At 36.8% G+C, this 13,075-nt stretch overlaps 1 protein-coding gene across 1 annotated transcript; it reads right to left on the bottom strand.

Moving 5' to 3' along the window:
• Positions 1-11,644: 11,644 nt before the first annotated feature.
• Positions 11,645-12,666, bottom strand: LOC117315771. Its single transcript, XM_033870172.1, has one exon. The coding sequence runs from the start codon at positions 12,641-12,643 to the stop codon at positions 11,645-11,647; it is 999 nt and encodes a 332-aa protein (XP_033726063.1). The 5' UTR covers positions 12,644-12,666.
• Positions 12,667-13,075: the final 409 nt, after the last annotated feature.

The raw sequence follows: 13,075 nt of genomic DNA, 5'->3' as shown, positions 1-13,075 counted from the left end.
AAATGGAATAACCACGCTTTAGAGTTTCCTTTCATCACTGCATAATTACAAACTAGGATTTTAATAAGTGTAATTGCCTACAGTATGAAACATTTAATAACTGAGGTAAATATGTACTGTAAAAAAAAAAGCAAAATAAAAAAGACAGTCTAAAATAATTTGCTATTGCAGAACAATTTAACGACTTGTTATTGATAAGCTGTACGAATACATTCGACTTATCTATTGCACCAGAAAGCACTAGCTGCCAAGAGTTGTGTCCCCTTCGATGTGATTGATAGAACAAGTTAATTACCTCTCATCAGATTGAGCTGCGTTCCGCTCTGGAATGTTCACCTTTACAAATAAGCGATGTTTTAACAATAATATATCAATCAAACATAGGTATTATGATAAGGCCATGAAGATTATTTTGTGAAAGCTAAGAAATCGACACCGAAAGCATTTTTCCTACTAGGAAAATGAAGTCTTTCATTGAACAACATTCTAAGGAAGGGAATCGACATCTGGACACTGATAACACTATACAAGATATGGACATCTAAAGAGTAAATATTCATCGCTTATTGCTAATATACAACATTGACTAACATATTTGCATACTAGATATCATTGATATGAGGAATAAGATGCATATATATCGATATTCCTTTAAAATAAGCATTTACATTTGTCAGAAATTGTAATAATTGTAATTGTAATTATATTAAAAATGACCAAATCAGAAATCAATTGCTACCTTTGAATACAATCACTAGCGCCAGAATAACTGCCACCAATACCAGGAATATAGTTAAAGTCATACGAAGAATCTGCATATATCAAATGCCCTCTCTCTCTCTCTCTCTCTCTCTCTCTCTCTCTCTCTCTCCCCCCCCCCCCCCCCCCCCCCCCCCCCCCCAACTTTACAGACAAAAATAAGTGTCCGCTGTCCGCATTAGGAAGATGTCCGCTATATACATGAGATTTATATTGTGATTTTCATTGGGGATTCCTGGAACAGTCCGTTATGGACAGGTGTCCGCTATATAAGGGTGTGCGCTGTTACATGTTCGACTGTATATGGTATGTAAGTAATATTTGGAGATCAGATACTACCTGTGGCAACCAATATTGCCACAATTACCAGGAAAGCAATAACACAAACACCTATGATACATCGAACGCGTTTCCTTCTAAGAGTCACATCATCCTCCGTTGGCAAATCAAGCTCTATATGTCTAGTTCTACTGGTTGTTTTTGTAACTCTTGAAGGCTTATCATTCAATGTTGAATATTTGACGCCATCACGCTCTTTCTTTGATGTCATGACATTGCGCGAGACATTGAAATTATTTCTCGAAGTGCGTTGTGTGTCAATAATACTTCTAGCTGCGGCAGATGCTGGAGTACCGTGAGCTTCTATCGAACTCTCGCCCAAGGTCAAACTGTAGTTATCATAAGGAGTTACTTGTCGCAGCGAATCATTTGAATTTATTGTTGTGCCTCCTGAATAATTGTTGTATTTCTCCCTCTCCATGACTACATGAACATCCCTTTGCCCGAATATAGGTACATGTATATCTCGTTTTGGTGCATTTCGTATAGACCTCGGAGGTTCTATTACCTTCGGTGGTGGTTCACGTTTTATAATTTTCTTCAGTGGTCTCCTTTTTCTCCAGGCATGCCCTCCAGGATTACCTCGTACTCTGATGGAAATACCGTCGTTTTCAGTGGTGAATTTGTTTGGATTAACCCATCCTTCCACTACTTTGATTTCATAGTTAATCATTCCTAACTCTTCAGCTTTACGGAACACCCAGAGTCGCCGATTATCACCAGTGTACCAATAGCCGTTTCGGAATGTCACAGTCATCTTTGGTATATCCTCGTCGGTGCATCGGCCACTTAAAATGTCATCGAGTGTTTCTCCTATAGGTCGGCCATTGTGGTTCCCACAGCTAAAATAGCTAGCGATGCTGTCTTGGCTATACCGTATTTCTGAAGGAAGGATGTACATTTTCCTGGTGCATACGATTAGGAATGGTCAGGAAGTGTCTTTTGATACCAAGATGGATTTAATGGTAGCACACGTGCCCTCCTACACTGTGTGTGTGTCTCCTTACATCCAGGTCCTATCATAGTCAACGCTATCTCGTCAGGTAAATTAAATGCTGTTCCTGGGAATCGATCGTAACTATATTTTCATAGAAATGTGTTAGCTTTCACTTTCAGTTTGTTTGAGTGCTATCAGATGAGATTATAAGATCGTGAAATTCATTTCAATATCAAGTCCTAATCTATGAAACCAAATTTCACTACATTTTTGAAACGTTCTAATATTACATATTACATATTACATATTACTTATTCCTTGATTGATCTGATTTCCCTGCGATTGAGGTCTCGTTCCCTTTTGTTTGTTAATATATTTCAAGGTTGGACAAGCCTAGTAATTCAAAAGTCAATTTATACCTTTATATGCCTTTAGTGGCCATCTCGTCCTAGGAAACATGGCCAATACTATGTCTTTAGTGTCCATCTCGTCCTAAGAAACATAACCAATACTATGTCTTTAGTTTCCATCTCATCCTAGGTTACATAGCCATGTCTTAAGTGTCCTTCTCGTCCTAGGTTACATAGCCATGTCTTAAGTGTCCTTCTCCTAAGTTACATAGCCTATACTATGTCTTTAGTGTCCTACTCGTCCTAGGTTACATAGCCAATACTATTTCTTTAGTTTCCATCTCATCCTAGGTTACATAGCCATGTCTTAAGTGTCCTTCTCGTCCTAGGTTACATAGCCAAGTTTTAAGTGTCCTACTCGTCCTAGGTTACATAGCCTAAACCATGTCTTTAGTGTCCATCTCATCCTAGGTTACATTGCCATGTCTTAAGTGTCCTTCTCGTCCTACAAAAACGTGTAGGTAACATAACCAATACGATGTCTTTAGTGTCCTTCTCGTCCTAGGTTACATAGTCTATACCATGTCTTTAGTGTCCTACTCGTCCTAGGTTACATAGCCAAGTTTGAAGTGTCCTACTCGTCCTAGGTTACATAGCCAATACTATTTCTTTAGTTTCCATCTCATCCTAGGTTACATAGCCATGTCTTAAGTGTCCTTCTCGTCCTAAGTTACATAGCCAATACGATGTCTTTAGTCTCCTACTCGTCCTAGGTTACATAGCCTATACTATGTCTTTAGTGTCCTACTCGTCCTAGGTTATATAGCCAATACGATGTCTTTAGTCTTCTACTCGTCCTAGGTTACATAGCCAATACGATGTCTTTAGTCTCCTACTCGTCCTAGGTTACATAGCCAATACGATGTCTTTAGTCTCCTACTCGTCCTAGGTTACATAGCCTATACTATGTCTTTAGTGTCCTACTCGTCCTAGGTTATATAGCCAATACGATGTCTTTAGTCTTCTACTCGTCCTAGGTTACATAGCCAAGTTTGAAGTCTCCTACTCGTCCTAGGTTACATAGCCTATACTATGTCTTTAGCGTTCTACTCGTCCTAGGTTACAAAGCCTATACCATGTCTTTAGTCTCCTACTCGTCCTAGGTTACATAGCCAAGTTTAAAGTGTCCTACTCGTCCTAGGTTACATAACCTATACCATGTCTTTAGTGTCCTACTCGTCCTAGGTTACATAGCCAATACTATGTCTTTAGTGTTCTACTCGTCCTAGGTTACATAGCCAAGTTTTAAGTGTCCTTCTCGTCCTAGGATACACAGCCTATACCATGGTTTTAGTGTCCTTCTAGTACTGGGTAACATAGCCTATACCATGTTTTTAGTGTCCTTCTCGTCCTAGGTTACAAAGCCTATACCATGTCTTTTGTGCCCTTCTCGTCCTAGGTTACATAACCTATACCATGTCTTTAGTGTCCTTCTCGTCCTAGGTTGCATTGCCTATACCATGGTTTTAGTGTCCTACTCGTCCTAGGTTACAAAGCCAATACCATGTCTTTAGTGTCCTTCTCGTTCTAGGTTACATAGCCTATATCATGTCTTTAGTGTCCTTCTCGTCCTAGGTTACATAGCCTAGATCATGTCTTTAGTGTCCTTCTCGTCCTAGGTTACATAGCCTATACCATGTCTTTAGTGTCCTTCTCGTCCTAGGTTACATAGCCTACATGTATACCATGTCTTTAGCGCCTTCTCGTCCTAGGTTACATAGCCTATATCATGTCTTTAGTGTCCTTCTCGTCCTAGGTTACATAGCCTATATCATGTCTTTAGTGTCCTTCTCGTCCTAGGTTACATAGCCTAGATCATGTCTTTAGTGTCCTTCTCGTCCTAGGTTACATAGCCTATACCCTGTCTTTAGTGTCCTTCTCGTCCTAGGTTACATAGCCTATATCATGTTTTTAGTGTCCTTCTCGTCCTAGGTTACATAGCCTATATCATGTTTTTAGTGTCCTTCTCATCCTAGGTTACATAGCCTATACCATGGTTTTAGTGTCCTTCTCGTCCTAGGTTACATAGCCTATACCATGTCTTAAGTGTCCTTCCCGTCCTAGTTTACATACATTGTAGCCTATACCATATCTTTAGTGTTCATCTCGTCCTATATTACATAGCCAATACCATGTCTTTAGTGTTCTTCTCGTCCTAGGTTACATAGCCAATAGCATGTCTATAGTGTCCTACTCGTCCTAGGTTGCATAGCCAAGTTTGAAGTGTCCTACTCGTCCTAGGTTACATAGCCAAGTTTAGTGTAGGAGACTAAAGACATCGTCCTAGGTTACATAGCCAAGTTTTAAGTGTCCTTCTCGTCCTAGGTTACATAGCCTATACCATGTCTTAAGTGTCCTACTCGTCCTAGGTTATATAGCCAATACGATGTCTTTAGTGTCCTTCTCGTCCTAGGTTACATAACCTATACCATGTCTATAGTGTCCTACTCGTCCTAGGTTGCATAGCCAAGTTTGAAGTGTCCTACTCGTCCTAGGTTACATAGCCAATACTATGTCTTTAGTGTTCTACTCGTCCTAGGTTACATAGCCAAGTGTGAAGTGTCCTACTCGTCCTAGGTTACATAGCCAATACCATGTCTTAAGTGTCCTACTCGTCCTAGGTTACATAGCCTAAGTTTGAAGTGTCTTACTCGTCCTAGGTTACATAGCCAATACCATGTCTTTAGTGTTCTACTCGTCCTAGGTTACATAGCCAAGTTTTAAGTGTCCTTCTCGTCCTAGGTTACATAGCCTATACCATGTCTTAAGTGTCCTACTCGTCCTAGGTTATATAGCCAATACGATGTCTTTAGTGTCCTACTCGACCTAGGTTACATAGCCAAGTGTGAAGTGTCCTACTCGTCCTAGGTTACATAGCCAATACCATGTCTTAAGTGTCCTACTCGTCCTAGGTTACATAGCCAAGTTTGAAGAGTCCTACTCGTCCTAGGTTACATAGCCAATACCATGTCTTAAGTATCCTACTCGTTCTAGGTTACATAGCCAATACTATGTCTTTAGTCTCCTACTCGTCCTAGGTTACATAGCCAAGTTTGAAGTGTCCTACTCGTCCTAGGTTACATAACCTATACCATGTCTTTAGTGTTCTTCTCGTCCTAGGTTACATAGCCAATAGCATGTCTATAGTGTCCTTCTCGTCCTTGGTTACAAAGCCTATACTATGTCTTTAGTGTCCATCTCATCCTAGGTTACATAGCCTATACCATGACTTTAGCGCCTTCTTGTCCTAGGTTACATAGCCTATACCATGGTTTTAGTGTCCTTCTCGTACTAGGTTACATAGCCTATACCATGGTTTTAGTGTCCTTCTCGTACTAGGTTACATAGCCTATACCATGTCTTTAGTGTCCTTCTCGTCCTAGGTTACATAGCCTACATGTATACCATGTCTTTAGCGCCTTCTCGTCCTAGGTTACATAGCCTATACCATGGTTTTAGTGTCCTTCTCGTACTAGGTTACATAGCCTATACCATGTCTTTAGTGTCCTTCTCGTCCTAGGTTACATAGCCTACATGTATACCATGTCTTTAGCGCCTTCTCGTCCTAGGTTACATAGCCTATACCATGGTTTTAGTGTCCTTCTAGTACTAGGTTACATAGCCTATACCATGTCTTAAGTGTCTTTCCCGTCCTAGTTTACATATATTGTAGCCTATACCATATCTTTAGTGTTCTTCTCGTACTATATTACATAGCCAATAGCATGTCTATAGTGTCCTTCTCGTCCTAGGTTACATAGCGAATACTATGTCTTTAGCGCCTTTTCGTCCTAGATTACATAGCCTATATCATGTCTTTGACGCCTTTTCGTCCTAGGTTACATAGCTTATACCGTGTCTTTAGTGTTCTTTTCGCCCTAGGTTTGATTTTCTTTCAGTGGCAGTTTCATGGGTGTGACTAGTATGTTCCAAATACTTGGACTTTGTGACGTGATTCGTTTGTGAAAAAATAAGCACAATTTAGCATGCATTATTTATTTGTTTTTCACACTTTCTATTTTCAATCAATGAATCAGTAAACTAGACTGACATATCACAAAATAGTTTAATACGCAGGAGTAGAGTAGCCAAAATAATTAAGGTACGTAGTAAATAAAAGATATAGCGATCGTTTCCTTAGTATGTAGTTAATTGTATATGTATAACACACATCTTTAAGAACGCACAGACATGGTCGTGCAAACAAATTTGAATATGAGTCTGAGATTAAAAAAATCTGTCATCGTCATTTCTTTTTTGATTATACATTCGTGTTTAATTACACTGAAAATATAGTTACATGACAATTTCAAATGTTTGAAAGGAAAGCACACAAGCAGTACTCGGAACATCACTAAGATCACCCCGATCAATATAAAGCGATCACAACTAGTTTGAAATGTTTTTTTTCTATCAGCAGATCAATTACACCGACCATAAAGTTATATAAAACAAAACACTATAGGAAGGATAAACGCAGTGAGAAGCTGCAAAATGTGCAACACAAGTGTTCCAATCAATTCAAAGCGACCACAACACCCAGGTGGACAATCTGGCATATCATCATGTACCACCAGCTCAGTAAATATTGGGTGACTAGTTTCCACCACCGATGAGTTGTTAAGTTGATCATTGGATAGTGGACGTACATCCAAGTCCACACTTACACAGCTATTGTCTGACAACACATCCTCAGTAGACGGCAAAGGCATCCCATCCTTGGTCACACAGACGTGCTGTTGGTATTCTTCATCTGAATCAAAAACTGGACTGTCGCGCTCTTTTGCTGTGCCTTCCTCCAAATCAGATGAAGTTGATTTCTTACACCAGCCATTTTTTTCTGAAGAGTCATTGCTCCCAAAATGTTCTAACGTGGCAGAATTATCATAGACAATGACATTGTCTGTCATCTCTTCCGACGATAACGATAGCTTTGATGGCCGTACGTTATCTGCAACAACTGATATTTCAGGAATATTCTGAATGGAGCAATCGGGTTCCACTTGGTTGTCCAATGTCTGACCCATCATTTTCATTTTCTGCTCAGTCGTTGATGAAATACTAATGTACCTATAGATTGTCTTCCGTGGACTCATTATAGAATAACAAGAACATGATTTGAGTTGGTAATTTCCAGCTGATTAATTAAGCTCACTGTATTCGATTTGGCGTGAGTCCATTTGTCAACACTGGAATTACCAATCTATTTCAATAGTTATTGCATTGATTCTATATTGAAATACATTTTGGGAATAACCAACCAATTGAAAATAAGCTTTTGAAATTTGCCCCTGTGTATACAAGGTTGAAGCAAGGGTAAAATGTTTGGCAGCCCCAGATTTGCCAGTATATTGTGAAGTTCCAATAAACATGTAGATATGTAGCCTGAATAGATAATTATTCATAGGTAATGTTGATATAAATTTGGTATGTCATTATGAGTTTTATTCAAAAGTTCAGGTCATAATAATAAGCAGTTGAAAAATACAGATTTCTTCGATTTTTCTGCGGAATTCGCACAATTTACCGTGGAAAAAGATTGAACTGAAGATCCAGTTGTTTTCATTATTTGGTTTGTTTGTCCTTTTAGTCGGAAATAGTTATTAGTTTTATTTTCGTTTCGTGCAATCCCCAAAGTAGAATACCTATTGTGATTTTTATTAGGGCTAAATCAATAGCAAACAATCATGACCGAAGGCTGTATAATCTGAAAATGTTAGCAGGTCCTATTTAAATTCATAATGGTTCAGAGTCTTTAACTATTTCGATACATTTTAGTTAACTGGAAATCGAGTTACCTCTTTTCAATTTCGTTTTGTTCTAGAGTACACTATAAAATCCAAGTTTGCTTCTTCAACAAGCAATTAAAGATAAGACATTTTATGGAAAAAAAAGAACATTTAGGTTTCACATCATAGAAGTTTATGCTGTCTAATTCAACAAGTCTGCTCATATAAATATAGCCGGAAATCCATATTGAAATAATCTATGCCTAGACATTATTTTTGGAAAAGATGAAAGTGTAAATACAGTCAAACCTGCTCAAACGACCGCCTATATATAACGACCGCATGTCTATAACGACCGTGTATTGCTATTGGGTGAAACTTTGAAGGGCTTATTCTCCTTTTACATGTAGCTTAATTTAAACAAATAATTTCAATTGAATTTCGCTTAAAACCTATTACCTGCGCGTAGGACGCATTACACTGAATTACACTCATCGAGGTCATAGCTCCCATCATTTACGGAATACCTTTAAATCATGTGTATATTGTATTATATATATATATTACATGATTATCACCTTTTGATAACGTCGTATACGTAATTTTATTTACCTCATAACACTACGATCAAAGACGAAGTCAATACAATAAATGCAAGCTTTAGTATGTAATTTTAGTAAATAAAAAAGTGTAAAAAATATCATTTTACAATAATATGTTAAATATTTGAATTGAAAAGATATCTGCTTTGAAGTATTTGGTAATATCAATATATTTCAAGTATTACATGTAATTAATGATGATGCAAAATGTGAACTTAAAACGCATTTGCTTGTGTTTTTGTAATATAAATTATATCCAACAAATAATAAATACAGCTTTATTATCCGAATATTTTCTCTTTCTAGGACAAGTGTCGGAAAGTGTGGAAATCCCAATGCAAAGTTATGAAAATGAAACCAGCCAAAAACAAAATTGAACCCGGCTCGCGAATTTTGGGGAAGACAGAAACACGCGATTCACTTTGTAGGTGATTTAGTCCTAAAACAAAACTGTTACAATTTAAGCAAAAATAACTCGATGTCAGATGAACTTTATATGACAAACAGCATCAAACAAATAATAATTAATAAATGAATTATGGATAATAATTGGTATAAATGAACAAATGGGACTTTTTATATATATGCTATTTAGTAGTAAGGACTGGTTCGCCTGCTGTCAGTATGATAATGACTCTGTCGTTAATTTTCGTTCTTTAGTTTTTCAGTAATATGTTTTAAACATCTTTTATCATACGATATTGAATTTGAAAAAAAAAACAACAACAAAAAAAAAAAAACAAAAAAAAAACAACAACAAATCAATTTCACATGTTCTTATGTGTCATACAGGAATTAATTTTACAATCCATTGAATTGTCATATTGTCTATAGTCATATGAAGGAGAAATGGTATAATGGAGAAGGAGGTTGACGAATGAAACAGACAGAAAAGAAATAAATGATACATAGGATAGTACCTCGCGTGAAATGTACAACAATACCTTTCAGTTACAATGTTACAGTAAAAATCGGGGATGGTGGATACTAATGATAATAATTATGATAATAGGACGGTCGGTCTAAAGTAAGCTAGTATTGCATGCGACTTTTTAATAGGTTGTTATATCATTGATTCAGCTGTAAAAATCCATCCAACTTTAGCAATTTAGAAGATTGCACCAGAAGACACTGGCCACCAAGAGTCATGCCCCTTTTTTGTAAGTAACACACTATATGAAAACGAAACCGACATACTATATAGATGCCTATCTAGATTTTACCTTTCACCTGCTTAAGTTGCATTACGTTTTGGAATATCGACCTTGACAATAAATAATGTTTCAACAATCATATCAATTTTACCAGCGATATATTTGATAAGATAACGAAAACTGTTTTACGAAAGCTATCAAATCGAAACCGAAAGTATATTTTTCATACTAGGAATATCATGCCACACCATTCTAAAGAAGGGAATCGATATCGTGACATTCATTACAACACAAAGTTGCGTAATGGCATAGTTTGATAAAACTGTGGTATGAACATTTAATGAGTGATATTCAAGGCTAATTATTATAAGTGACATTGAAAACATGTATTGATACACCTTGGTATTATATTGGATGTTTGAGCTTAAAGAAATGTTCATGCTTCATCTAAATATTTCAACGAAACATTCATTTATCCTTATACCTAGAGTACCGAGCACATTCCAATAAAATAAGCATTCACAAGTTACATAAATATAAAAATGAGACATACCAGTAGATAATATTTAAAAAATCCCCAAAAAAGAAATCCGGTATCACAAGTTTCACATACACTTTTGTCAAACTATCAGCATAATACCTTTTAATAACATGATGCTCATTTTGAAATAACAGGATTTAGTTTCAATTAGCTCTTTTAGTATTATGATATCGTATTGATATAGCGATTTGCGTATACATGATATATGATAATACCATATCCTTTATTAGTGTCCTTCATGTCATAGGTTACAGTCTGAATTCTCTTGATATCTATAACTCTTTTCCGGCTGCTTTAAGTGTTTCTATCTGCAGCACTTTGATATGAGTTTTATTGAGATTACACCTATTTGTCTAACACTTGCTACATCCTGTTGACTGAATGTTACCAATGTTGAGAAGTTTTGCAACATGAGTATTTTCTGCGAAAAAGAACAATATTTAGCATGATGTATATGCGGTATCAAACTACAGCGATATATCGCAAAAATGGACACTCACAAAAATAGCTGGTATACGATATGTTATCTATTTCTGAAGGTGTGATGTCTATACTGAAATACATATTCGTGGACTATTCTTCAATACAGAGTGTATGTATAATCCATAAATAAAGCAACATTCATTATTCTCAATTCTATTTTGAACATTGGTATCAAAGGTTGAAAAAAAGACAATGTGTTCTTAGAGGTTAAGCGTCTTTTCCTTAATTTACAATAACTAAATTCCTATGTAAATCTAGGTCGAATCTGGGTTATATGACATCCTTAAAATAATGTCTAGGATGGAAACAACGGAACGAAAAGACATCTAAACGGGCGGAAAGTTAGATAATCTTAAAATACCGGTATATACTTTCCTATCTTCCACATCACTTATGATATATACTTGCAAATGAATTCCAACGCATAGTTATGTGGTAAATTATAGATTATGTAATTATTTACTTAGAAGTAACACTTATATATGTATATAAAACTTTTTCATGAAAATATTAATTCCATTAAGAATTAAAAGACGTTGAGATCAAAGTATCAGATTGCATTCATGTCATATTAAGACGCCGTTGGAAAAATTCTTCCTTCGGTGTTTCTGTTTCTGTGTCATGTATTTATGTGAATTACACTGCACATAAAATCATATGAAATATATTTCAATACATCTTCTTTTATTTTCAAGTGAAAACCAAAATAGCAAAATACAAAAACATCAACACAATACTTGCAATAAATATAAAACATATACAATGTGGAGTAATACACTTTTCTGAAATACGCGTTAGACACAGTTTTGTAAGTTTCTGTCTATCAGCAGATTGCCCAGGTCTGCTCACTGTTAAATGGATAGTTTGGATATCCACCGAATGGTGACTGGAAACTGGAGAGCCGTCCAACAAAGACAAGTTCGCACTTACGTAGTTATTGTTTGACACTATACAATTTGAATCATGAGTAGACCGAAAAGTCATCCTTTCTGTTGAAGGTAAGTCATTGGTCCTACAGACATGCTGGCGGTCATCTTCATTTCCAGCATCTACTAGGTTTTCTTGCCCCTTTGTTGTAACATCCTCCACGTAGGATGAAGTACGTTCGAGACAAGAACCAGTTTCTTCTGAATATCCTTTACCCAGCGAAGGTTCTATCATGACACTGGCTTTCAACTCTTCAGAAAAATCACACAGTTCATGGTTTGATGGCTGTATGTCATCTTCCACAAGTGATATTACCACGGAATTGTTATTTTGTAGTGTACTAGCCTTAGACTCCCTGATGTCAACAGCTTTTGATGTTTCAGTTGTTTTGATAATCAGCTCTTTAAAATTCCTCCATACCTGTCCACCAGGATCCCCACGAACACGTACTGACACACCATGGTTGTCAGTTGTGAACTTTTGCGAATGAACATACCCTTCTTTTGCGGAAATTCTGTCGATGATTCCAAGTTCTTCATATTTTCGGAACACCCATAGTCGTCTGTTGTCTCCTGAATACCAAATTCCGTCACGTGAAGTCACGGTAATTTTTTTGATATCATGAATGGTACATTTGTGTTCTATTAGATCATCCAATGTCTGTCCGATCGGTGTTTCAGAATGGCGTCCATTTTTAAAGCACCTGGCGATAGTGCCCTGACTGTAGCGAATTTCGGAAGGACGCAGGGACAAAACCGTCATTTTGCATAAAAGAGTACGATGGGAGAACTGTTTGTTTAATTTGCTGTACATCATTTATATAACTGATGAAGGTAGAAATTCCCGGGCGTTAAAAATAGTTTGTTCACCATTCATTGGATAATCCAATTTCTTATCGTCATTTTTATCTAATTTAAACATGAACATTACGCGTGATGTACACTCGTATAATAAAGAACATTTCAGGTTAATCAGAATAAGGAAATGTTGTAATGTTGCCCTTAAAGTGTAACCGGAATGAAGTTTTGTTGAAGATACACCATTTCGTAAAACAAAAGGTCGACAGAGTGCAAATGCGATAGTTACTTTCGTTTTAGATATATAGTGAAAACCTGTGGCCTAACCGCAATGAACCCGTTTCAGTTTCACAAGTACAACGCGGTCGACTCAGCCTATTAGATTTTACCTTAGAAA

This window comes from Pecten maximus, chromosome 1 (genome assembly GCF_902652985.1).
Source record: "Pecten maximus chromosome 1, xPecMax1.1, whole genome shotgun sequence".
NCBI lineage: Eukaryota > Metazoa > Mollusca > Bivalvia > Pectinida > Pectinidae > Pecten > Pecten maximus.
The sequence above is the reverse complement of the archived record's forward strand: the minus strand, read 5'-3'. Positions and strand labels throughout refer to the sequence as shown.